Source organism: Cyprinodon tularosa, unplaced genomic scaffold (assembly GCF_016077235.1).
Source record: "Cyprinodon tularosa strain WSP-4 unplaced genomic scaffold, ASM1607723v1 ctg1006, whole genome shotgun sequence".
Taxonomy (NCBI): Eukaryota; Metazoa; Chordata; class Actinopteri; order Cyprinodontiformes; family Cyprinodontidae; genus Cyprinodon; species Cyprinodon tularosa.
Window position 1 is genome coordinate 275,122 of NW_024037790.1, and position 27,725 is coordinate 302,846.

The 27,725-nt window shown below is 46.8% G+C and overlaps 1 protein-coding gene across 1 annotated transcript; it reads left to right on the forward strand.

Annotated features, from left to right (window-relative positions):
* Positions 1 to 7,544: 7,544 nt before the first annotated feature.
* si:dkey-156n14.3 (zinc finger protein ZXDC) lies at positions 7,545 to 26,238 on the forward strand. The gene is made up of 10 exons (XM_038276718.1): positions 7,545 to 9,236; positions 14,382 to 14,534; positions 16,032 to 16,110; positions 16,190 to 16,320; positions 20,048 to 20,218; positions 20,316 to 21,082; positions 21,373 to 21,457; positions 21,539 to 21,687; positions 25,056 to 25,157; positions 25,739 to 26,238. The coding sequence occupies exons 1-10, from the start codon at positions 7,586 to 7,588 to the stop codon at positions 25,823 to 25,825; spliced, it is 3,375 nt and encodes a 1,124-aa protein (XP_038132646.1). The 5' UTR covers positions 7,545 to 7,585; the 3' UTR covers positions 25,826 to 26,238.
* The last annotated feature ends 1,487 nt before the right edge of the window (positions 26,239 to 27,725 follow it).

Sequence of the window (27,725 nt, forward strand, 5' to 3'; positions counted from 1 at the left end):
CGCCGGCTGGAGCTACGGTCACAAAATGACCTTTTTAAAAACCTACGGATGGATCTCTACAACACAACAGCGGAACGTAACCGCCAAAGGAAGAGATGCGCGATACGGAGAAAGCGAGGCTGCAGGGGGGGGCTAATTGTTAAGTAAATGAGAAATCCTCACAGACCACCGTTTCCATCAATCCTGCTCTCCAACGTCCGCTAGCTGGAAAACAAAATTGATCATCTCCGACTGGAACAAAGAAGGAGATTATTAACTGTTGTGCCATTATTCTAAAGGAGTCATGGCTGCATCCAGCTATACTGGACAATGCTATAAACCTGGAGGGCCTCACGCTATACCGCGCCGATAGGAACAAAGAACTAAGCCGCAAGACTCTGGTGGCGGGCTCTGGGTTTACATCAACAACAGCTGGTATAAAAATCAGTCTCCAGCTTCTGCTTTTCAGACATCAAGTTTCTGACTCGTAACTGCAGGCCGTTCTATCTGCCCAGAGAGTTCAGTGTGGTTAGCATCACTGCTGTTTATGTGCCCCCCAGTGCTAACACTAAAGAGGCCATGAAGACTCTATACCAGGCTATCTCTGAGCTCCAATCTGCACACAGAGGCTGTTTTCATCATTGCTGGGGATTTTAACCAGGCTGACTTGAAGACTGTTCTCCCTCATTTCTACCAACATGGCAACTCAGAGTGAAAACACTTTAGACCTGGTTTACTCTAACATCAAAGATGCATTCAGAGCAGCCCCCACCTCAGGTCATCAGATCATCTCTCTGTCATGCTTATCAATGCGTATAAGCCCCAGCTGATCAGGGCTCAATCGACAGTTAAAGATCTGCCTTTTGATCTCCCGCTCCATCTTCCCCTCATTCGTGAACAAGACCCCTAGATATTTAGACTCCTCCACTAGGGGCAGTACATCCTCCCCAACCTGTAAAAGGCACTCTACCCTTTTCCGGCTCCAGACCATGGTCTCGGATTTGGAGGCACTGATCCTCATCCCGGCCGCTTCACACTTGCCTGCGAACCGCTCCAGTGAGAACGGTAGATCACGCCCTGATGAAGCCAACAGAACCACATCATCTGTGAATAACAGAGATGCAATCCTAAGGTCACCAAGACAGATCCCCTCAACACCTTGGCTGCGCCTAGAAATTCTGTCCATAAAAGTCAGACTTACTGCCACCAATGTGGACCAGGCTCTGACACCGGTCATACAGAGACCTAACAGCCCCTATTAAAGGGCCTGGTACTCCATACTCCCAGAGTACCCCCCACAGGACCCCAGAGGAACAAGGTCGAATGCCTTTTTCAGATCCACAAAACACATGTAGACTGGTTGGGCAAACTCCCATGCACCCTCCAGAATCCTGCTGTGGGTCTAGAGCTGATCCAGTGTTCGACGGCCAGAACGGAAACCTCACTGCTCCTCCTGAATCCGAGATTCGACTATCCGACGGACCCTCCTTTCCAGAACCCCGGAATAGACCTTACCAGGGAGGCTTAAGAGTGTGATTCCTCTGTTGCTGGAACACACCCTCCATTCCCCTTTTTTAAATAGAGGGACCACCACCCCGGTCTGCCAATCCAGGGGAACTGCCCCTGATGTCCATGCAATGTTGCAGAGCCCCGTTGACCAACACAGCCCCACAACATCCATAGCGCTAAGGTACTCGGGGCCAATCTCTTACACTCCTGGAGCCCTGCCACCAAGGAGCTTTTTAACCACCTCGGTGACTTCAGCAACAGAGATGGGAGGACCCAAGCCGGAGCCCCCAGGCTCTGCTTCCTCAATGGAAGAAGTGTTGGTGGGATTAAGGAGGTCTTCGAAGTACTCCGCCCACCGACATACGACGTCCCGAGTCGAGGTCAGCAGCACACCACCCCCACTATCATTAGTGTTGGTACTGCACTGTTTCCCCCTCCGGGGCGCTGGATTGTGGAGCAGAACCGCTTTGAATCCGTACGGAAGTCTTTCTCCATGGCCTCTCCGAACTCTTTCAACGAGTTTTTGCCTCAGCGACCAGCCGAGCCACCTGCCGCTTTGACTGCTGGTACCTATCAGCTGCGTCTGGAGTCCCACAGGTCAATAAAGCCAGATAGGACTCCTTCTTCAGCTTGACAGCTTCCCTCACTGCTGGTGTCCAGTGTCCAGCAGTGTCCTCACTAGCTGCCTCAATAACAGAGGCACGAAACATGGTCCACTCAGACTCAATGTCCCCCACCTCCCTCAGAACGAGTTCAAAGCTCTGCCAGAGATGGAAGTTAAAGCTCCCTCTCACCGGTTATTTTATTTATTTTAAAAAAAATGTAAGTTAGAACAGTTAATATACAGTCATATGTTTATATCACTTTTTTTATCTATTTATTACTGTTTTCAAGGCTGCACTTTTAAAAATTAAATTGTCTAGAGCTGTTTCCAAACAAAATTTCCCTTTGTTTTACACTTGTGTAAACAAAATTACCAATAAAATCTGTCTAAAGACTAAGTCTAAGTCTAAAAAAACTGACTTTCTAGATTCTGATTTTTCCAGTGTACTAATACACTGCAAAAACAAGCTAGAAATAAGAAAAAATGTCTTATTTAGCATTCATTTGAGCAGGTAAATAGGAAGATTTGCCAATGGAATATTTTTACTCTTAAAATAAGATAATTGGATAGAACTTGAAATAAGACATTGCAATGGTTTGTTTTTATTTTAAATGTAAATTGTCTTGTTCCACTGGCAAAGCGTCTCACTTACCTCTTCAATTCAAGACCAAATGCTCTTACCGTAAATCCTCTAATATAGGCTTTGTTTCGCTCAGGTGCATCTTGGTCCAGGCCATTATTGGAAGGAGGCCAGAATTAGAGGCAGGCCTCTATTTCTATTTGATCAAACAAACTACCAGTGGAATGAATAAAAAAGAGATTTTGTGTCTCTTTGAACCTATAAAATACTAGGTTCATTTATTGAAAAAGTACAGTTACCGTAACGGTATACAGAACATCTTCCAGCAGCAGTAATTCTTCTGCACGGCAATACGAAAAAAATTGAATCTTGGCCAAACTGACTTGCGAAACAAAGTTTAAAAATAAATTAACGGAAACTGTTCTGCCATCACAGCGAAATATTTTTTAGGCAGGCTAAGTGGAAGTAGGCAGGCAACCAGTATCATCTATTTCAAGGGAAATTCAGAAAAACGAAGGCCAACGAAATTCTGTAATTTTAACGCTGCCTGGTTACCAGAAGACCTACCGCTAATCACATCTGTCTTTCTGATCAGGACGATTGTTTGGCTGGTTATACTCCTGGGTCATAATTTCGGTCATAACAACCAAACAAGCCGGCCTCCTGTCTGCGGCACTGTCTGCGCTAAGGATGGGACATCCCATGCTAATGGCTTGGATTCGTTAGCAAACACTGTCCCCCTGTGGTACTTGTATGTTACTATCACAAGTCTTTGAGGACTGCCCAGGAACATCGTCTCTGCCGACAGCCAGATAGGCCATTATTAGAGACCCGACTGCTAATGGAAACAGGCCAATATTAGAGGATATACGGTAGTTTAAGTAAAAATTATTATTTAGATTTCAATTTTTTGCAGTGTATTTTGTTTCATTGCCCTTTTTTTCTCTTTCTCTCATTTATCTGACATAGTTTTGCATTTATTTGGTATTGATTATGAATATTAATGTACCTCTGTGCGCTGAGCTCTCTGGGCCCTGACACGTTTCAGATACTGTGAAAGTTATGGCAATGCAATAATATGACTGCTTTTTTTTTGTGTTCTTGAGTTTGTCCTTTAGCCCCTATTATAATATCCCCCGTATTTCATCACGCCATCAGAAGATCTACAAATAATAAATTGGTTTATCTGGTTTTGTCTAAAGGTTTAGTAAACATCACCTAGTTTCGGAGAAAGGATGGATTTGTGGCCTTATTTCTGTGGTGATGCTAAATCTGTCCTTCTGCATGCTCACCTTCCTCTGGTGCTGCCATCCGTTATAATGCATATCTTCTTCTCTACCTGATTATTACTTCAAATGGCATTCCTCTGTTTTGACTTGCCCACTGTACGGCGTTTGTTCTTTAACATTTATTTTAAGTTTTATACAGTTTACTTCAACAACATGACATGCCAGCATGACAACCCAACATGTAGATTTGAGCATCATGTATTTGAAGATGCATGTATTTAAGATGATAAGCAATACTTAACCGTACTATACAACTAAACTGTTGGGTATTTTTTATGAAGCATGCCGAGTTTGTTACACTTTGTGGACATTTTGAAATAAACATCTTAAGAAATATTGTTTACTCCTTCTTTCCAGTCCATGTGTTTCCTCCATGTGTTATACTAAGACCAAATGCAAACATGGTTAAATAAAGTACAGATCATTGAAAGGACAGACTTATTCCAAGTTTGCTCCTGGTCTGCATACATTTTTATGCATATTACTTTTGTTTTCCAGGTTTAGCTTCTGTTTGGGTGTGATCTAATCTCCAATATTTACAAATCTGTATTTTCCAAACATATTTTAATGTCATTTTTATAATCTAACCTATTAGGCTAATAAAAACTCTAAATGAGTTTCATTTAAAATTATAGCCTGGAGACTGCTCCAATTTACACTGAACCCTCTAGAAATAAGTAAAAAAATGTCTAAAATTAAGTGTATTTACTTTAATTTGAGTAGGTAAATGAGTTAGTTTGCCAAAGGAATTAGTATTTTTACTCTTAAAATAAGATAATCAGATAATATGCTCTTGAAGTAAGACAGTGCAATTGTGTTTTCTTATTTTAAATGTAAATTGTCTTGTTCCATTGGCAAAATGTCTCTTTTATCTCCTCAAACAAAGAACAAATACATTTATTTTAATAAAAAAAATGACTTATCTAGATTTAGATTGTTTTCAGTGTGTTGGTGTTACACTGCCACCTAGAGGACACTCTGTGAAACTACACTTCTCTTTTGTTCAGGTATTGCTATTTATGAGGTGTTTTCACCCACCATTAAAGTTTAAAATGTAGCTTCTCTTAGATTAATGACACAGTGACTGTTTTGGATCTAACTGCCGTTGATAATAAATAATTTGACAATCTTTAACCTTTAGAAACCATAAATGCTGAGCCCCAAACCCTAGTAAAAATACAGGTGCTGGTCATAAAATTAGAATATCATGAAAAAGTAGATTGATTTCAGTAATTCCATTTAAAAAGTGAAACTTGTATATTATATTCATACATTACATACAAACTCATATATTTCAGATGTTTATTTTGTTTAATTTTGATGATTACAAATGACAACAAATGAAAATCTCAAATTCATCATATCAGAAAATTAGAATATTGTGAAAAGGTTCAAAATTGATGGCCCCTGGTGCCACACTCTAATCAGCTAATTAACTCAAACCACCTGCAATAGCCTTTAAATGGTCTTTCAGTCTAGTTCTATAGGCTACACAATCATGGGGAAGACTGCTGACTTGACAGTTGTCCAAAAGACGACCATCGACACCTTGCACAAGGAGGGCAAGACACAAAAGGTCTTCGCTAAAGAGGCTGGCTGTTCACAGAGCTCAGTGTCCAAGCACATTAATAGAGAGGCGAAGGGAAGGAAAAGATGTGGTCAAAAAAAGTGTACAAGCAAGAGAGATAACCGCACCCTGGAGAGGATTGTGAAACAAAACCCATTCAAAAATGTGGGGGAGATTCACAAAGAGTGGACTGCAGCTGGAGTGAGTGCTTCAAGAACCACCACACACAGACGTATGAAAGACATGGGTTTCTGCTGTCGCATTCCTTGTGTCAAGCCACTCTTGAACCACAGACAGCGTCAGAAGCGTCTTGCCTGGGCTAAAGAGAAACAGGACTGGACTGCTGGTGAGTGGTCCAAAGTCATGTTCTCTGATGAAAGTAAATTTTGCATTTCCTTTGGAAATCAAGGTCCCAGAGTCTGGAGGAAAAGAAGAGAGGCACTTCATCCACGTTGCTTGAAGTCCAGTGTAAAGTTTCCACAGTCAGTGATGGTTTGGGGTGCCATGTCATCTGCTGGTGTTGGTCCATTGTGTTTTCTGAGGTCCAGGGTCAACGCAGCCACATACCAGGAAGTTTTAGAGCACTTCATGCTTCCTGCAGCTGACCAACTTTTTGGAGATGCAGATTTCATTTTCCAACAGGACTTGGCACCTGCACACAGTGCCAAAGCTACCAGTACCTGGTTGAAGGACCATGGTATCCCTGTTCTTAATTGGCCAGCAAACTCTCCTGACCTTAACCCCATAGAAAATCTATGGGGTATTGTGAAGAAGAAGATGCAATACACCAGACCCAACAATTCAGAAGAGCTAAAAGCCACTATTAGAGCAACCTGGGCTATCATAACACCTGAGCAGTGCCACAGACTGATCGACTCCATGACACGCCGCATTGCTGCAGTAATACAGGCCAAAGGAGGCCCAACTAAATACTGAGTGCTGTACATGCTCATACTTTTCATGTTCATACTTTTCAGTTGGCCAACATTTCTATAAATCCTTTGTTTTTATTGGTCTTCAGTAATATTCTAATTTTCTGATATGATGAATTTGAGATTTTCATTTGTTGTCATTTGTAATCATCAAAATTAAACAAAATAAACATCTGAAATATATGAGTTTGTATGTAATGTATGAATATAATATACAAGTTTCACTTTTTAAATGGAATTACTGAAATCAATCTACTTTTTCATGATATTCTAATTTTATGACCAGCACCTGTATGTGGGTTTGGAGAGGTGTTTGACAGACAGACAGACAGACTCACCGACTCATGGTCCAATAAATATATCAGATAAAAATAAAACAATTCAGGTAGGATAGTACAAAACAAGTAGAAGTTACACTTATAAAAGATAGGAGCTTTAAGGGGACAGGAATACCAGTGACTCCACAGCTCAGACTGGTATCAGATTGCTCTACGTTTGGTGTCATTAAGTGACAAGACAATGCAATCATTGCCAGATGCATTTATCCTACAGATAAAACTATACAATGAACTGTAAGATATCGAGTCTTGCTCTGACAAACATCTCCCTTACACTAGTTCATTTTGGCCATTTCAAAAGTAGCTGCAGAGCATCATTATAGGCCACCTGTAGCCTTTGCAGGCTGAATTTGTTTGTATGTAGAGCACAGGTGAGCCGTGTGCAGAGAGGTTTATTATGCATTAAATAGTTCCACTTTTATCAGTGCATGCGCCACATTTACAAAGAATTAGCCTGAGCATAGAAGATTCTACACCGTCTACAGATATCATCATCACCTGACAGATTCTCTGTGATGATGCTTTTATTAGTATTTGACAGATGAAAGTCTGGAAACTGAATAGATTTATCTTGTTAAATCCTACCAATTTTAGATGCATATTGATATCTACTTTAAACATTATTTTAAAAATAAAGCTATCCTGATGACAATGTAAGCAGTAAAACGGTATTTTCAGGGGAATCACTTATGTTTCCTACAGGCCCTGAACGCAGCAGCCGGCCTGCGGTGAGATGGACGGCGCGTCATTAGGGCGGGGCGGCTGCTGCTGCTACAGGGATACCAAGATGGAAATCCAGGGGCTTTCTGATGCCCAAAACATCCACTCTCAACATGGCGCCCTCCACAGAAGCGATCCGGCTGCCCTCCGCTCCGCCGTAGCCTTGTTGCCGCCATTGAATTCATTAGGAAATGAGACAGTCAGCCCGCTGGAGCCGCCGGAGCCCCGCAGCGACAGCAACAACAACGCCAGGCCGAAGAGCGCTCCGTTTCGCCTGCTGGGGGAAAATGGCAGCGGGGGGGCTGGTTCACCAACAACCAGACCAGCAGCCGAGGACCGGGCGCCTCTGGGGCTTCATAACGTGATGGACGCCGAGAAAGAGAACGTGTTCGGCGCCCTTCTGGGCTCCCAGGACTTGAGCAGAACCGAGTGGAGGTTTGAGGACAGCGGGGAGGCGATGCAGATGGCGCTGTTCGACGGAGAGGCGGAAGCTCCGGGGTCACGGCAGCAGCGCGAGGCTGACGGCGAGCCGGGGAGGAAAGCTGAAAGGCGGCCGCAGGAGCAGTTTGCTGCGTTAAAGGGCGACCGAGCAGAGGCGGGGGGCTCCGGGAGCAGAGCCCCGGCGGAGGGAGGCGGTGACAGCCTGTGCTGTGCGGGGCCGCAGACACTAAAGAGGGCCGATCTCAGCTTAGTGAGCGAGGATCCGGACCGCCACACCGTGGAAGATGTTGTTCTCACCAACAAATATGGCGACAAGATCTGTGGGCAGATCTGCACGGAAAACGGCGAGGAGAGCCGAGCGGAGCCGGAAGCGGCGCTGATCCCGCGGGAAGCCATGGAGGCAGCGGGAGCTGAGGACAGCGGCCCTCCTGCCGGGGACACCTTCTCCGGAACCATCACCATCAACAACCAAAGCATCATCGTTACTATTGAGAACGGGGTCCTGACTCTGGCGGCCCCTCCTGAGGGGTTTGTCCACAAAGAGGACGACATGGTGAGCCTGAAGGAGCATCTGGGCATGAAGGACCATGAGGACATTGTCCTCCTCAACTATGACAGTGGGACTAAATCTATCGGGAAGATCAGCACCCTGGCAGCGGCCAGCCAGCAGCAGGAGCCCAGACCTGACTCTGAGCTGGCCCCGCTGGAGGAGGACTGCTCCCTACCACAACTGGGCCCTTCACTGGACTCCTGCTCTGTTGTGAAGCAGGAAGCTGGGGAGCTGTGCGTGGTGACCGAGGCGGACCTCATCGCTCCATCCCCAAAAGCCCCGGCGGGGGGGTGTAACAGCGAAGAGTCCCTGCAGCTCATCAGATCCAGGAAGGACGCTGCAGCCACCTTTACCTGCCCAGAACCAGGCTGCTCCTCTGCCTTCGACTCTCGGCAGAAGCTGAAGGTCCACCTGCTGAACCACACAGAGGAACCGCGGCCGTACCAGTGCAGTGTGGAGGGCTGCGGCTGGGCCTTCGCCACCTCCTACAAACTGAAGCGCCATATCCAGTCCCATGACAAGCAGAGACCTCACACCTGTGAGTTTGAGGGCTGCGGCCGCAGGTTCACCACCGTCTACAACCTGAAGGCTCACGTCAAGGTCCACGAGCAGGAGAACGCCTTCATCTGCGAGGTGTGCAGCGAGAAGTTCCGCAGCGCCACCCGCCTCACCAATCACCAGAGGGTCCACTTCGCTCCACAGAGGCCGCACAAGTGTGAATACCCTGGTAGGTCGTCCCACTTCTGGAAGAAACTGGGTTCTTCTGGAAGGAAGTCCTGGTGATGGAGAACTGTATCCACCAGGCGACATCAGAACAAACCTTTATGAGAATACTCAGTGACACAGATTAAGATTTATATTATCTATTAACGGGATGTAATTCACATCTAGATGAATAACTATTGGTCCAAAAACTTTCAAAGTAACAATTATCTGCCACTAGGCTTTTAGCTAGCAATACGTCCATCCGTACACTGAAAGGCCTTTATTGATAGAAGTACAAATTGTTTGCCTGTTTTTCCCCCAGAAACTTTCCTAAAATGTTCAAACTTTCACAAGCAGCAGCTGCTGGAGTTAGAAACGTTATCTGCTGGATGCGCCTCATCAACCAATCAGAGCAGCTGATCTGGGAGCTGGCAGGGAGTCAGACGCAGCACTGCTGATGCAGAGCGCTATGATCACTCCTCTGAAACAGTTTATTAACGCCTAAATTAACTTCAAATGTAGAAACCTGCCGGCAGAATATGTTGGCTTTTATTATCCTGCTGCCTGCAGTTTGTTAACCTGACAACAGCCAGATGCATGTCTCGCTCCGCCCAGCTCCACTCACATACATCTGGGAACCCGCTCATTGAAAGTGATTTCCCCAACCGAATTTATGGTCTGTCCAATCAGGACGCAGGGTGGGTGTGTCCTGGAGTGGAGAAGCGACCGTGAGATTCCAACAACAATGGCGGCTCGCATTGAGGAAGCAAGCGTTAGCATTGATGCTGCTATTTCTTCTGTGTTGTCCAATCTATCTGATATTGTTTCATCAAAAGAACATCAGAGAACAGCTTTGAAGGCTTTTGTTGGTGGAAACGATGTTTTCGCCCTTCTCCTGACCGGATTTGGCAAGATTTTGATCTACCAAATGGCTCCTCCTCTCACAGCGTCACGGGTTAGCTTCGGTGTGAGTGGTTGAAATAGCACGTCAATAAAGATGACAGACAAGTGGCTTATCCAATCATATGCAAAGAGTTTTGATAAGGCCCAGCCTTCAGTAAAGGCAATTCCTATGGCGGGTTCCCAGATGTATGTGAGTGGAGCTAGGCGGAGCGAGACATGCATCTGGCTGTTGTCTGGTTAGCAGTTTGTAGCACAGACCTGAAAAACGCTAACATCTACTTCCAGCCGCCACCAACAGGAGGGGAAAACCCTGGAGAGGCGAGCGGGCCTGAGGCAGCTGCTGCTGGGGATTCCCAGTGACAGCGCAGCGCCGGTATGTGGGGGTCTGAGCGGCTCCCACAGAGAAATAATCTTTGAAGGCAGGATGGTAATCTGGATGAACTGACTGCACAGACCATGTTTTCAGGAGGACTTTCTCACTTCAACATAGATTCTAACTACTTTCTACCCGCTGATCACAGCTAATATAGCAAAGCTGCTCTCTGGCATCGAACACAGGAGCAGCAGAAGCATCTGGACTCACTTTACTGGACGTCTGACCTTAAAGTTTTAGAAATGAAGCAGCAGAAGCTTTGATGGCATTCTGTGTGAACGTGGCATTAGACGTTCTGATTGGTTGAATTAACCTATGAAACATAATATTGTCTCTAAAAATGATCTCATGTCTTCCTTAGGAAATTTCCACCTCCAGTCAAACACATCCTTCCCATATTCAGGACTACAGTAGTGTTGGATCAAAGACAAAACGTTAGCTACATTCCACCACTAAATGCAGGAAAGTTTCAGAGTCTAATATTTTCTGTGGAGGACCCCCCCTACCACTGAGGTGGACACCCTATGCGATAGTCCTAGATTAAAGCCTGGCTGGCACCAACCACTCATTTTCTAATGACCAATCTTTCCACAGATTTCTCGATTAGTCGTCTATCTTGACGACCAATATCCAGAAAAAATCCAGGGAATAACAAAGTAGCTGCAGGATGGTGAAGCCAAGTTAAAAACAAACGTCTCTTTGTTCTGTGTGCGCTCATGCAGTTAACCTGCCTCCACTCTGGTTCCATCTCAAAACTCACTATAAATGCTTAACGTTGTTCGACGTTGTTCACCAAATTATTAGCAAAGAGCCGAGGGGAGCTGCCTTACTTCCAAAGGCAGTCGGTCATCGCACTTCATTAGATTTATAAAAAGCACATGCTAACTGGTAGTGATGTAGGGCCCTATAAATTCTGTTTTTTTCCCCAAATTCCATTTAAATTTTGGAAAATTCTGTTTTTTACATTTTAATTTTTGCAAATTCAGTTTTTTTTTTTGGATGACCAGTGGCCAGTGCGTTTATTATTTTTGCGCCTCCAATCGATGGAATGTTGATGAAACGATAGTTCACCCGACTTGTAAAAGTCATGAGGGAACTGCTCGGCTCTGTACTCGGGGCTTAGCGTCGTGTTTCTCAACTTTTTCGCCGAAAGTGGAGCTGTGGAGAGCCGCTTCTTCATTTTTTCAATGTTTTGATGGGGGAGGGTGAGCGGAAATGACGGAGTGGGAGGGGTTGTGTCGCCCAGATTTGCGTCCTCCGGTGTGTATTTCCCCCCGACGTACGTTCCTCTCCCACACAAAAACAGAATTTCATTTCAAATGTAGAAATTCCGCGTTAATTTACCATTTCCGTGATCGCGGAAATGATAGTGCCCCAGTGATGGTTAATGAGGCATCTTGAAGCCAAACTGTATTGATGCTGCGGTAAAACTTTCTCACAGAATACTGACACCTTATTGGACAGATTAAACTGAATTGATTTGATGACCTGTTACAATGGTATAAGGTTATATATATATATATATATATATATTAGTGCTGTCAAAATTATCGCGTTATTATCGCGTTAACGCGAGGCCATTTTAACGGCGATAATTTTTTTAACGTGAGATTAACGCTATGTGGTTTTATGGTACAATTTTCCAAGTACATCCCGCTGCAGCCTGCGGGAAGGCGGGGCTATTTTCCCCCAGTCTATGCATTTCTCATAGGCTTCAAGAGCGGAGCTCCTCAAGGGAAAAAAGACGCTCATACACTGGGTGGCGCTAGTGCCTTTTCTTTAAGCCCCACCACCAACAAACAAGTTGAGTGTCTGGTAACTAGTAGCAACCTGAAATACGCTGAGAAAACAGATTACTGAGGTGAAATGGAATCTGCTACGGCACTCTTGCTGTCTGTGTACGCCACAGGTCAGTATCGTGTGTGTGTGTGTGTGTGTGGGTGGGTGGGTGTGTGTGTGTTCTCATTTTTGTTAAGAGTCTGAAAAGTAACTTTCTAGAGCATAGACTACCTCCATCTAGTGATGTCGGTCTATTGATTTTGATGTATTGATTGAAAATTGTTCATTATTATCTTGGTTAATTAACATCTAATGTTAACTGTACTGCATTTTATAGCAGTAGGGTAAAATGCTTGTCTTTGTTCAAAAGACTGTATTAACTGTAAAGACTGTCTTTTACATCAGCCTGTTTTCAGGGCCTTTTTTTTGGCTACATATTTGTTATTTTTTGCTACATGCCTCCCCATCTTCTTGCCATATGTTTCTATGGCATAAATCAGTATCTGTGACCTGTTTTCATTTTAAAAAAAGAACATTGGCACAAACCTAGCCTGTATGTATTTTTTGTATGTCATCGAGAGTATTTAAATGATTTTCAATCAGAAAAAAAATTTGCGATTAAAATGCGATTAATCGCGAGTTAACTCAGGCATTGATGCGATTAATCGCGATTGAAAAAATGTAATCGATTGACAGCACTAATATATATATATATATATATATATATATATATATATATACATATATATAAGTTTATATTGTATTATTTCATATCCATGTTTAAATTGAAAATGAAATGAAATGATGAAATGTTTTTCCCCCATCTCTCCCCTATTCATTAGCTTGGCATCATGGTCATAAATAAGCTAGCATCGCGGTTGTAGTTAAATGATGGGGTGTTGGGGGTGTCCTCTCTCTCTGTCTGTGAGAAGCAGACTTTGGGACCCTGTCTAAATCCAGGACTTCTCAATCAGCTGGTCCAAACTGGTCTGAAATCTAAGGATGTCCTGATACTTAATTTCCAATACGATACCGATATTCAGCTTTGAGGATTGGCTGAGGACTCAATGGACGCGATACAACATCACCCAGGGTTTTATTAACGGCTTTATACTGCAGAATGTTAGAAAAGTTTTGATAAAGTATTATTATTAAAGGAGAAGTTCGGTTTTTTACACTTTAAGCCCATTTTCTGTAGTGTCCAGGATGAAATCGAATGAAGGACACCAACATTTTGACAATTGCTCCTGTCTCTGCTTTTTGGCTCATTTAGAATCACCCCCTGGCTGCTTTAGAATGGCTAGCATAGAGCATGTCCGATAATGTCCTTAAAACAACCTTAAACGTTCTTTTTTTAAAATATGCTACTCACCGTGTCGTCAGCGCTGTTCAATGACGTTCCAAAAAAAGTTTCGTGAAGAAAAAACGTTCCTGTAGTGTTTTATTTAGCATTTTGTAAATCCCATTGAGTTCTGTAGGAATAGTCAATATTCCGCTGCCACCGGAAACGGAAATGGGGCCTGTTTACACAGTTGTAGTCTTTTCGCTTCACTCTGTGTACTCCGACGTCGAGGTGCTAACGTCTCTGTTAAACACTTTAAAAAACTCTGAAAATGGAATACGAAAGGTGGATTCTTGATTCTCGACGTCGGAGTACACAGAGTGAAGCGAAAAGACTACAACTAAGCGTAAACAGGCCCCATTTCCGTTTCCTGTGGCGAAGGGATATTGACTATTCCAACAGAACTCAATGGGATTTGCAAAATGCTAAATAAAACACTACAGGAACGTTTTTTCTTCACGAAACTTTTTTTGGAACGTCATTGAACAGCGCTGACGACACGGTGAGTAGCATATTTAAAAAAAATAACGTTTAAGGTTGTTTTAAGGACATTATCGGACATGCACAATGGAAGCCATTCTAAAGCAGCCAGGGGGGATTCTAAATGAGCCAAAAAGCAGAGACAGGACCAATTGTCAAACTTTTGGTGTCGATCATTCGATTTCATCCTGGACACTACAGAAAATGGGCTTAAAGTGTAAAAAACCGAACTTCTCCTTTAACATCGGATGTTTTTGATTGATATTAATGATTTATTGTTTTCTCCACAGGCTGTGAGAAAACCTTCATCACCTTCAGTGCACTCTTCTCCCACAATCGCACTCATTTCAGAGAAACGGGCCAGTTCTCCTGCACTTATCCGGGCTGCAACAAGACGTACGACAAGGCCTGTCGGCTCAAAATTCACATGAGAAGTCACACAGGTAAGCTGCTGGAAGCCGTGAGTGCTGCTGGTCCACAGCTGTGTCTCACCTCTGTCCCACAGACCCCCAGTCCCAGCGGGATACAGTTCACTCCTCCAGAACAAGCGGTTCCCTTCTGAACCCCACGGTAGCAGCAGAGTGTCCTGACCACTTATTAAAGATGACATCAAAGATGGTCATCTTTGATGTCAGATTATTGATGTAACTAATTACTTAATGTTTATGATAATAAAGTAACAATTCAGAGAATCCAGCCTCTCTGCTGAATTCTATTCAGTTTATTTCTATAGCTCCAATTCACATCATGTCATCTCAGGTCACTTTCCAGTTCACCAGATCATCCAGTCAGATTGATTCAAAGTTTTCTATCTAAGGAAAACCAGCTGATTGCATCGACTCATTGACTCTTCAGCAATCCCTCACACTAAGCATGCTTGTAGCGACAGTGGAGAGGAAAAACTCCCTTTGAACAGGAAGAAACCTCCAGCAGAACCAGGCTCAGTGTGAGCGGCCATCTGCTGAGGCCCACTGGGGTTCAAGGAGACAGAAGCAGACATAGAAAAAGAAGCATAGATACAAAAGGCAACTGTCAACCAGCTCCACAGGCGGCCCCGTCCAGGAAACACACAGCCAGGCAGACGAGCTCCGAGCCAGCTCCCATGTCAGAGGATGAAGAGAGCACATCCAGTTAGTCACAGTCAGAGAAACAGGACTACACTGGAAAACAGGCCAAGCTCCAACATCTAGAAACAAAGGTGTTGATGGCAGCAGCACAGCTGATATTTCTCTCCAGGATGGAGTCACAGCCAAACAGGAACAGACCAGATGAAGCTACTATGAGAAAAAGCAGAGAGAGCAGAACGTTAGAGATTGAACTAACAGATTCTGCAGAGTGGGAGAATAGAGATAGAATGAAGCAGAATGATGAAAAAGGGGTCCCTATGTCCTCCAGCAGTCTAAGCCTATAGCAGCAGAACTATAGAGATAGCTCAGGATAACCTGAGCCACTCTAACTAGAAGCTTTATCAAAAAGGAAAGTTTTAAGCCTAGCCTTAAAAGTAGACAGGGTGTCTGCCTCACGGACTAAAACTGGTAGTTGGATGAGTTTTGATGTTTTGAGGAGTCTGTTATTTAACTCCTAATGAGGAGCAACAGCTCAACCCGTCTTAGGTGAATAATATTTAGAACCATAACCATTAGATTGTAGTGGAGCTGACCAGCTGGTGGCAGATTCAATGGATGAAGCAGAGGACTAATCCTGGTCCTTCCTTCTGCATATAATCAGGACGGAAACCTCTAATAAACTCAGTTTTAAAGTGCGGCTACTTTAACCTGCTGGCATTCTGCTGCTTTTGAATCATCATCTCTCATGGCGCTGCAGAAAAGAGAAGCTGCAGAGCAACAAATGTTCCCGTAAACAGCCCAGGAACCTGTGCTGAGGCAGATCTAGGCAGCGTCCTGATGGTGACCGTGTCTCTGTTCCTCCTCTCTGTCCAGGGGAGCGTCCCTTCGTCTGTGACTCGGAGGACTGCGGCTGGTCTTTCACCAGCATGTCAAAGTTGCTCCGACATAAACGGTAAGAGCACCTTCAGAGCAGCAGGGATCTGTTTGTGGCTGATGTGGGAAATAAGCGCGTCTATGCCTTCTTTCACCAGGAAGCACGATGATGACCGGCGCTTCGTCTGTCCAGTGGAGGGATGTGGGAAGTCTTTCACCAGGGCGGAGCACCTGAAGGGTCACAGCATCACCCACCTGGGCACCAAGCCCTTTCAGTGCCATGCAGAAGGTATGGGCGGCGTCTGCAGAGGGGCGGTAACTCATCGTCAGGCATGTAATGAACACTTGGTATGAACCAAGAGCCCAGATATCAGCTCCCTGTTGGTTCACCCTAGAAATCTACGTTTACTGGAGACACAGTGTCTGCTGGTCTGAGGTCAGGCTTCCAGATTATATCAGGGTTATGGCTAGGGGTGTAAATAATAATCGTTTTGCTTCGATGCTTTGATCCAACAGCCGACGATCCGATGCATCAATACGTCCACGAGAGTATCGAATCATGTTTTTTTTTTTTTCCTCCGGTCTATTTTTATCCATTTGCTCCTGGGCGTAATTCTCCTCCCGTGCTGCGGTGGCGCTAAACCTATTTTGCCCTCCTACCTCGCTTCCTGGTTATACTCTTACAGCAGTGTGTTGCTGTGAGCTTGATGCAGATATTTTTGATTTATGCTCAGTATGGAAGCGTGGTCTGTGCTACACGCTGTGGGTCTAGATACGGCCGAGGCGGCGAGGAAGTGGGGGCGAGTTTAGTCCGACGACGGAGGGACATCAGGGCCAAAAAGAGCGGAGATCCAGGTGAGAAAAGGGTCCCAGCGTTCTCCAGCACCTCGCTCTTCTAGTGGGTCAAACTTCACGAGTTGTTTTCCGCAATTTCGGTCATAAAAACAAAACAAGCCGGCCTCCTGTCTGCGGTCAGCTACAATCTGGGAGAGGAGCAGCGGAGCGTTTGTGGAGGGGGGGGGACGTCTGGAGCCGAGGTATTGAATTGCACTCATTGCACTGATTTTCTGCAGTATTTTCTGATGCAAGGCCTTTCAGAATCTAAAATGCAGGGGTATTATTATTTTTCAGCGAATGAGGCTTTAATAGGATTTGGTGGAGTGCAACTTTTCTACTTCTGTTATCTGCTGTTGTTTCTAAAAAAAATGCATAATGATATTACAGTATGGAAGTAAATCTGTGTCGCTGGGATTTGAATTAAAAATGGCACTGAAATTTAAATGTTGTATGTTTGTACTTACTGTTTCAGTGTTAAAATATATTCAGAACACATTTTTGACCTAAAAAAAAATTCAGTCATTATTTCTACACAGCTGAAATTTCATTTGTTATTTTCTCTTCAACCGTTGAGTGAGTTTATTACTTTCATTGATATATTTCAAATTTGAAACATTGTCTAGCCTGTAAGGTGTTAAAAAAAAATGAACCAATTAATCGAATCGTATCGTGGTGTATCCTTGAGTATCGAAAATAATCGAATCGTTGGGTCAGGAAATCGATACTGAATCGAATCGCCTTGATGGATGTGATTTACACCCCTAGTCATGGCTGAGTCTCAATCGTTTAAGCTAGACGGCTAGATAACGATGCTCCATTAAACAGACGTGTCCTCTTTGGCCTCTGACCTTTGCCCTCTCTTTGAGCATCATAAAACTGGAATATACAGCACATGGTACGAGCTAACTAATATTGGACGCTAACAGTAATGTTCCAGATGATTTACATCTACAACCTCTGTTACCATCGTCGCTCAAACAGCTGCCCTGTCTGAAGCCTTTCAAAGTAAAAGTGAAATAAAAGAAGCTAATATGCTGGAAATATTTTACATTCCCATGTTTATTTCCTACGATGGAGTATTGGGGCCAAACTAGAGATTTTTTTAAATAATTTTTTTTATTTCGAGAGTAAAGTCATAAAATTACAAGAAAAAGGCAGAGAACTAAATGAAATTTTTCCTCTCTGTGACGATCGAAACGTTATCCTTTATTAGTACTAGGGGTGTAAATCACATCCATCATGGCGATTCGATTCAGTATCGATTTCCTGACCCAACGATTCGATTATTTTCGATACTCAAGAATACACCACGATACGATTCGATTAATCGGTTAAATTTTTATTATTATTTTTTTTTTTACACCTTACAGGCTAAACAAAGTTTCAAGTTTGAAATAAATCAATGAAAGCTGTAATATCATTATTCATTTTCTTTAGAAACAACAGCAAATAACAGAAGTAGAAAAGTTGCATCAAAAAATACTGCAGAATATCAGTGTAATGAGTTCAATGCAATACCTCAGCTCCAGAGAAACTGTCCAACATATTTTTTTAAAATGTAATAAATATACTCAGGAAAGAGAGATGTTGCATAGAGAGTTAGACCGGAATAAAAATAAATTACATATAAGGGAATTGTTTCAAAGGTCATCTGGGGATGTAGTTTTTGGGAGTATTTTTAATTTTCTAAGAAGAACGGGTATTTTAGGGAGAATATAATAGTTTGTCTGGTCCATACTCCATTCTGGAAGGTGGCGGTAATGTAATGCACCTCTAAGTTGTTTGCCAACCGCCATTAAAAAAAGAAGAAGAAGAAGGCTCCAGAGTGTCGACGTCACCTTGAGAGACGCTCCACTGCTCCTCTCCCAGATTGTAGCTGACCGCAGACAGGAGGCCGGCTTGTTTTGTTTTTATGACCGAAATTGCGGAAAACAACTCGTGAAGTTTGACCCGCTAGAAGAGCGAGGTGCGCGAGAACGCTGGGACCCTTTTTCTACCTGGATCTCCGCTCTTTTTGGCCCTCATGTCCCTCCGTCGTCGGACTAAACTCGCCCCCACTTCCTCGCCGCCTCGGACGTATCTAGACCCACAGCGTGTAGCACAGACCACGCTTCAATACTGAGCATAATTTAAAAATGTCTGTGTGAAGCTTGCTGCAACACACTGCTGTAAGAGTATAACCAGGAAGCGCGGTAGGAGGGCAAAATAGGTTTAGCGCCACCGCAGCACGGGAGGAGAATTACGCCCAGGAGCAAATGGATAAAAATAGACCGGAGGAAAAAAAAAAAACATGAATCGATACTTCCAGATTATATCAGGGTTATGGCTAGGGGTGTAAATAATAATCGTTTTGTATCGATGCATCGATCCAACAGCCGACGATCCGATGCATCGATACAAAACGATTATTATTTACACCCCTAATTAGTACTAACAGTTTTTTAACAAGTTGTAGTTTCAGAGGTGGTAATCTGCTGCTCCCTGGTGTGAGAGAAAAAAAAAATTAACTCCCTAAGGTTGCTATGGTTACATACCATAATAAGCATGTATAAAATAAAATGTTTCTGTCACGCTAACAGCCAGCCGTCAGCTAACTGGTCAGCTTGGGTTCGACCCCAACACCCAGAAAATATCCAGAAATAAAGGCAGAAAAAAATCACCTTTTTCAATCTTTTTTAATCATAAATGCTAGTTAATAGGTTTGTAAAATGAAACCTTTAAAACCCAATTTGAAAATGATTGAAGGTTTTCTGATGTATTATTCTTTTAATAAATAATCCAGCAATAAAATAAAACAGCAAAAGTATTGAAACCATCCTTGTGTTTGGTAGTGATTCCATCCCAGGTTACTGCGGTGTCTGGATCCAGCGTTTGAGTATAGATGATGTTAACCACGCTACCAGCCTCTGCCTGGTGGCACGGCCAGCAGGAGCCAGGCATGGTCGCCCCGCTGGCTGTTTTTACTTCTTTTGCTTTGTGTTTCCTGCTGTCTCCGCTGCGTTAAGCTGAGATAAACTGGTTTAGATAAATGTTCCCTGAGCTGCAGAACATCGACCAGGATTCCCTTCAGATGAGGGATGAATGCCAATTGAATTCCCTCCATGGTGGAAAATGGGTTTTAACTTTCCAGCTGTGTTCAGCTGTGGATTCTGACCTTAACGTCTGCTTCTTGTCCTCAGGTTGTTATGCCAAATTCTCCGCACGCAGCAGCTTGTACATTCACTCCAAGAAGCATAAGCAGGATGCCAGCTCCCTGAGAACCCGCTGCCCGGTGGCCAACTGCTCCAAGCACTTCTCCTCCCGCAGCAGCCTGAAGAGCCACATGCTCAAACACCACCACCTCAGTCCTGGTTGGTACCCAGACACCCCGGCTCGGGGCTGGGAGCCGTTTGGCAGAACTGGCGTCCAGGTTCTGGTTCTGTGTAACGTTTTCCTCTCCTTCTGCAGATGTTCTCAGCCAGATGGAGACCACCCCCTCCCTGACTCCCAGCAGCGAGCTGATCAGCTCCGCCCACTCGTCGGTTGCCGGGCCCGGAGGCGCCGGGCAGGACCAGCTGTCCAACCTGGACCTCAGCTCTCTGTTCTCCTCGGTCCCAGCTGGTGCCGCGCCGAGTGCCGGCATAGAGGCAGGCCTCCCTGTGGCCGGCAGCGGCTCCAGTGGCGCCTTCACCATGGATCTGTCTCTGGTCAGCTCAGGGATTCTAACCATAGACCCGTCCTCCATGGGCGCCACACTTGTTAGCGGAACCACGTTGGCCAAGCCTTTGGACCCTCTTGTCTTGGCTCCTGGTGCCGAGCTGACTCATCAACACGGACTGGAGGGGGCGGTGGGGGGCGTCCTCCCCCCACAGGGAACCCTGAACCTGGACGACGTGCAGACGGTCACCCCAGAGGCCCTGGGGACGCTGGCGGCCCTGACCATGCAGGGCGCCTCGGTGGACCCCGCCCTGCAGCACCCGCTCGGCTCCTCCGGCGGCATGGCGGTGGAGCCCTCGGCCGCCTTGGCTGTGGCCCCGGTCCCCGAACTCCTGGCCTCGCCCTCCAAAGTGGTGGAGGTGGGGGGGCAGGGAGGCGCGGGTCACCTGCTGGGCTGTGTGGAGGTTCTGGGTCCGCAGGACGGGGGGAAGGTTCTGACCTCTCAGTTTGTGTTCCCCAGCAGCAGCTTCAGCCCTCAGAAGGACCTGGAACTTTCCGTGTCTCCAAGCAGCTTCCTGGTGAGAACAAGTTTCACTGCTGAGAAATGCTCAGAGTCCCCGGCTCTGGGCGCCACTTTCATGGCCATCTATACCTGAAGCCACATCGGCCATTTATCCAAAGTTAGCAATAGACAGGGAAAGTGATACAGCGTCCATATTTGGTCGCTCAGGCGAGGACTCTGGTTTGGTCCTTTTTTCCTTAGAATCATTAAACCTGGAAAGATGTCAAAGATGGAAACTCTTTCTGCTGTATTTCTGCTCAGTAGGCCTAAAGCTAACGGTTCTGTGTGTCATGGTTTCCTCTTCAGGACAGCGGCGGTTCTGCTCGGACCGACTACAGAGCCATCCAGCTGGCCAAGAAGAAGAAGCAGAGAGGTTCCTCAGCCACGCCTGGTACTTAGCGCCGCCATTGCAGATCCAGAAAGAAACACGGCTACAGCTGTGATGACCTTTCACCTTTTGGTTTAACTTTAGGTTCCTGTCAGAGAAAAGCTAAAGTTCCAAAGGTTTCTGTGACATCATGCGCTGCTCGTTACAGTGACGGAGCTGTAGCAGCCAGCGGGGGTCTGACCCTGAGGGACCCCGTCACGGGGACTCAGTATGTCCAGATTCAGCTTCTGCAGGTGAGCTTCAGCAGCAACGTCACCTTCTCCGCACCAGCACAGAGGCTCTTCCTCCTCCTGGTGAACACTCTGATGGACATAGCCTTGGTTAGCATGCTGAGCAGCTTAGCTCTGATGGACATAGCCTTGGTTAGCATGCTGAGGAGCTTAGCTCTGATGGACGTAGCCTTGGTTAGCATGCTGAGCAGCTTAGCTCTGATGGACATAGCCTTGGTTAGCATGCTGAGCAGCTTAGCTCTGATGGACATAGCCTTGGTTAGCATGCTGAGCAGCTTAGCTCTGATGGACGTAGCCTTGGTTAGCATGCTGAGCAGCTTAGCTCTGATGGACATAGCCTTGGTTAGCATGCTGAGGAGCTTAGCTCTGATGGACGTAGCCTTGGTTAGCATGCTGAGCAGCTTAGCTCTGATGGACATAGCCTTGGTTAGCATGCTGAGCAGCTTAGCTCTGATGGACGTAGCCTTGGTTAGCATGCTGAGCAGCTTAGCTCTGATGGACGTAGCCTTGGTTAGTATGCTGAGCAGCTTAGCTCTGATGGACGTAGCCTTGGTTAGCATGCAGAGCTGTTTAGCTCTGATGGACGTAGCCTTGGTTAGCATGCTGAGCAGCTAAGCTCTGATGGACGTAGCCTTGGTTAGCACGCTGAGCAGTTTAGCTCTGATGGACGTAGCCTTGGTTAGCATGCTGAGCAGCTAAGCTCTGATGGACATAGCCTTGGTTAGCACGCTGAGCAGTTTAGCTCTGATGGACGTAGCCTTGGTTAGCACGCTGAGCAGTTTAGCTCTGATGGACGTAGCCTTGGTTAGCACGCTGAGCGGTTTAGCTCTGATGGACATAGCCTTGGTTAGCACGCTGAGCAGCTAAGCTCTGATGGACGTAGCCTTGGTTAGCATGCTGAGCAGCTAAGCTCTGATGGACATAGCCTTGGTTAGCACGCTGAGCAGTTTAGCTCTGATGGACGTAGCCTTGGTTAGCACGCTGAGCGGTTTAGCTCTGATGGACATAGCCTTGGTTAGCACGCTGAGCAGTTTAGCTCTGATGGACGTAGCCTTGGTTAGCATGCTGAGCGGTTTAGCTCTGATGGACGTAGCCTTGGTTAGCATGCTGAGCAGTTTACCTCTGATGGACGTAGCCTTGGTTAGCATGCTGAGAGGTTTAGCTCTGATGGACGTAGCCTTGGTTAGCATGCTGAGCAGTTTAGCTCTGATGGACGTAGCCTTGGTTAGCATGCTGAGCAGTTTAGCTCGGATGGATGTAACCCTTGTTAGCATGCTGAGCAGTTTAGCTCTGATGGATGTAACCCTTGTTAGCATGCTGAGCAGTTTAGCTCTGATGGACGTAGCCTTGGTTAGCATGCTGAGCAGCTTAGCTCTGGACGTAGCCTTGGTTAGCAGGCTGAGCAGCTTAGCTCTGATGGACGTAGCCTTGATTAGCATGCTGAGCGGTTTAGCTCTGATGGACGTAGCCTTGATTAGCATGCTGAGCAATTTAGCTCTGATGGACGTAGCCTTGGTTAGCATGCTGAGCAGTTTAGCACTGATGGACGTAGCCTTGGTTAGCATGCTGAGCAGTTTACCTCTGATGGACGTAGCCTTGGTTAGCATGCTGAGCAGCTTAGCTCTGATGGACGTAGCCTTGGTTAGCATGCTGAGCAGTTTAGCTCTGATGGACGTAGCCTTGGTTAGCATGCTGAGCAGTTTAGCTCTGATGGACGTAGCCTTGGTTAGCATGCTGAGCAGCTTAGCTGTGATGGACGTAGCCTTGGTTAGCATGCTGAGCAGTTTAGCTCTGATGGACGTAGCCTTGGTTAGCATGCTGAGGAGCTTAGCTCTGATGGACGTAGCCTTGGTTAGCATGCTGAGCAGCTTAGCTCTGATGGACGTAGCCTTGGTTAGCATGCTGAGGAGCTAAGCTCTGATGGACGTAGCCTTGGTTAGCACGCTGAGCAGTTTAGCTCTGATGGACGTAGCCTTGGTTAGCATGCTGAGCAGCTTAGCACTGATGGACGTAGCCTTGGTTAGCATGCTGAGCAGTTTAGCACCGATGGACGTAGCCTTGGTTAGCATGCTGAGCAGCTTAGCACTGATGGACGTAGCCTTGGTTAGCATGCTGAGCAGTTTAGCACTGATGGACGTAGCCTTGGTTAGCATGCTGAGCAGTTTAGCACCGATGGACGTAGCCTTGGTTAGCATGCTGAGCAGTTTAGCACTGATGGACGTAGCCTTGGTTAGCATGCTGAGCAGCTTAGCTCTGATGGACGTAGCCTTGGTTAGCATGCTGAGGAGCTAAGCTCTGATGGACGTAGCCTTGGTTAGCACGCTGAGCAGTTTAGCTCTGATGGACGTAGCCTTGGTTAGCATGCTGAGCAGCTTAGCACTGATGGACGTAGCCTTGGTTAGCATGCTGAGCAGTTTAGCACCGATGGACGTAGCCTTGGTTAGCATGCTGAGCAGCTTAGCACTGATGGACGTAGCCTTGGTTAGCATGCTGAGCAGTTTAGCACTGATGGACGTAGCCTTGGTTAGCATGCTGAGCAGTTTAGCACCGATGGACGTAGCCTTGGTTAGCATGCTGAGCAGTTTAGCACTGATGGACGTAGCCTTGGTTAGCATGCCGAGCAGCTTAGCTCTGATGGACGTAGCCTTGGTTAGCATGCCGAGCAGCTGCTCCTCAGGTCCCATCATCGCTCCATCAAAGCACAGCATCGGTGTTGGTTCACGCTTATAAATCACCAGCCAGTCTGTGTCAAAGTGATGAATTTATCTTTATTTTAAAAGTCTTAAGTCCCTCTGAAAACGAGAACATTATCGTTGTTCGATGCTGTAGCTCACAGATTTACATTGCAACCGGTCTAATTAGGGAGTACCAATATGGCGGCCGGTGGCTTCGCTTCAACCAGGTACTACCAATGGCCAATCAGCAATCCAGTGAATAGAGATCAGTGATAACAGCCAGTGACACGCCAGCAGTGTTTTTTTGGGGCGGGACATTCAGGAATGATGACAGGCAGAAGAGGCAAACATGGCTAAGAGAATCACTTGGTGCATTTGTAAATGGGAAAAGTCACAAAGTGTATTATGGAAGGCGGGGTACTAGCTGGCACGTCACCCAATCAGCTCAAAGTATTGCACCAACCGTCGCTCCTTTTCACAGGCAGAACTACTCAGTTCTACGTTATCAATCCGGCTACTGCCTGTGTTCTGTCAGCTAAGCCTCCCCCATCAGGCCAGCATCCCCTCAGTGATACACATGCACACACGATTGTTTTTAGCAGATATCAGTGCCATAGAATGGCTTCAGATTGTGCCAGTAGGTTATCACCGAGTGAATCTTACAGGAAGCTAACGTTAACGGGTGTGTGTGTGCAGGATGATCCAGCCAGCGATGGCGACCTGGCCTTCCAGCTGAGCTCCCAGCCTTCCAGCTCCGACTCCCAGCTCACCGTCGACCTGCCTGTCAACATTTTACAGGTAGGTTCAGATGGACACGAGGAGAACATCTGTCGGAGGACGACACTACGGTGTCCTAGAAGGGTCACGATTTAGCCTTGATGAAGAAACGATGTATGCTAAGAGACCAAAAGGATTGTCCCTCTACTTATTGGAGATTCTGAATATTTCAATCACTCGTATTTTATTGGCTGAGCAGCTTTTTAATGGGACTCCACCTGCCCAGGGCTTAGCAAGGTAAAGGATCTGTCATACTGTGGGTTTCAAAAGTCCAGGGAGGGGTAGGTTGAGGCTTTTTTGATGTGCTGCAGCTCCACCCTGTGTGCCGCGCCTGCGTTTCCATAGAGACCCAGATGTGCCGGCACTCCCTGATTCCCTAAAACACTGAGCGGAGCGATTAGGCAGGAAGTCAACTGATGAGAACTCCAGTTGAGTTTACCAGTAATGGACTCCATGTGCAGACTGGATCCCATTCCCTGGACTATGATAGATCGGTAGTTCTGGACAGATGAGCAGTTCCTTGGTGGATTTAAAGCTAACCAGCTCATTACTGCAGCGCCATGATCCAGCACTTTAACTTGGCTTTTACTGTTTCCCTGCAGGAACCCTCGGTGATGCCGGAGGACGACAACGGCTCTGATAATTCCCAGTTCACAGGAAGCACCATCAACCTCCAGGACTTGGAATAACGCCTCCCCCGGCCAGCGGCATGCTGGGAGATCCCCGTACGGTTAACGGGAGCAGACCAGCCCTTAGGACTCCTCTGAACCGTCGCCTTTTCGAGGGGTTTGGACTCTCATGATTGGTTGGAGATGTTTCCACAGAAGATGCACCTTCAGATGATCAGAGACGGTTTCTGTGCTTTTATTGAACCCAAAACTGAGGGCGCCATCCTCGACGCCACGGCGCCAGCGCTCCAGTTGCCTTACAGACGCAGCTCTCCTGCTTTGTTTCATAGCACCATCAGCCTGAGGAAGATGCCTGATCACGTGTTTGATGTACAGCGAGGTTTGAAGCCTTGGTTTGTTTTTTATTTATTGAAATCTGTTCGTTTCCAGGTTGGCTGAGCCAAACGTTCATGAATAAAAGTTTCAAAGCACAATCCTGTCGTCTGTCTTCACTGCAGACACTTCTAGTTAGAAAGAGGGAGAGGGAACAGAGAAGCTGCAGCTCTAAAAGTTTAGGTTTACGCATCAAAAAAGGTAAAAACAAGACTCCACCCCATTTATTGGGATCCTGAAAGCACCTGTGCAGCAGTGTGGGGTTAAGGGTCTTGGTCCCCACGGCGTTCTGTGACCTGGTCCGTCTCTACGTCCTCACGGCGTTCTGTGACCTGGTCCGTCTCTGCGTCCCCATGGCGTTCTGTGACCTGGTCCGTCTCTACGTCCTCACGGCGTTCTGTGACCTGGTCCGTCTCTGCGTCCCCACGGCGTTCTGTGACCTGGTCCGTCTCTACGTCCTCACGGCGTTCTGTGACCTGGTCCGTCTCTACGTCCCCACGGCGTTCTGTGACCTGGTCCGTCTCTGCGTCCCCATGGCGTTCTGTGACCTGGTCCGTCTCTGCGTCCCCACGGCGTTCTATGACCTGGTCCGTCTCTGCGTCCTCACGGCGTTCTGTGACCTGGTCCGTCTCTGCGTCCCCACGGCGTTCTGTGACCTGGTCCGTCTCTGCGTCCCCATGGCGTTCTGTGACCTGGTCCGTCTCTGCGTCCTCACGGCGTTCTGTGACCTGGTCCGTCTCTGCGTCCCCACGGCGTTCTGTGACCTGGTCCGTCTCTGCGTCCCCTTGGCGTTCTGTGACCTGGTCCGTCTCTGCGTCCCCATGGCGTTCTGTGACCTGGTCCGTCTCTGCGTCCCCACGGCGTTCTGTGACCTGGTCCGTCTCTGCGTCCTCACGGCGTTCTGTGACCTGGTCCGTCTCTGCGTCCTCACGGCGTTCTGTGACCTGGTCCGTCTCTGCGTCCCCATGGCGTTCTGTGACCTGGTCCGTCTCTGCGTCCCCACGGCGTTCTGTGACCTGGTCCGTCTCTGCGTCCCCACGGCGTTCTGTGACCTGGTCCGTCTCTGCGTCCCCACGGCGTTCTGTGACCTGGTCCGTCTCTGCGTCCCCACGGCGTTCTGTGACCTGGTCCGTCTCTGCGTCCCCATGGCGTTCTGTGACCTGGTCCGTCTCTGCGTCCCCATGGCGTTCTGTGACCTGGTCCGTCTCTGCGTCCCCATGGCGTTCTGTGACCTGGTCCGTCTCTGCGTCCCCATGGCGTTCTGTGACCTGGTCCGTCTCTCCGTCCCCACGGCGTTCTGTGACCTGGTCCGTCTCTGCGTCCCCACGGCGTTCTGTGACCTGGTCCGTCTCTGCGTCCCCACGGCGTTCTGTGACCTGGTCCGTCTCTGCGTCCCCATGGCGTTCTGTGACCTGGTCCGTCTCTGCGTCCCCATGGCGTTCTGTGACCTGGTCCGTCTCTGCGTCCCCACGGCGTTCTGTGACCTGGTCCGTCTCTGCGTCCCCACGGCGTTCTGTGACCTGGTCCGTCTCTGCGTCCCCACGGCGTTCTGTGACCTGGTCCATCTGGGAGCTGGCAGGGAGTCAGA

Bases quoted from the DNA above. Each gene is read 5' to 3' on its own strand.
- si:dkey-156n14.3 (XM_038276718.1), top strand. From the start codon at position 7,586: ATGGAAATCCAGGGGCTTTCTGATGCCCAAAACATCCACTCTCAACAT. The intron at 21,458-21,538 runs GTACTTAGCGCC...GTTTAACTTTAG, and splicing joins AGGTTCCTCAGCCACGCCTG to GTTCCTGTCAGAGAAAAGCT. The intron at 21,688-25,055 runs GTGAGCTTCAGC...GTGTGTGTGCAG, and splicing joins TCCAGATTCAGCTTCTGCAG to GATGATCCAGCCAGCGATGG.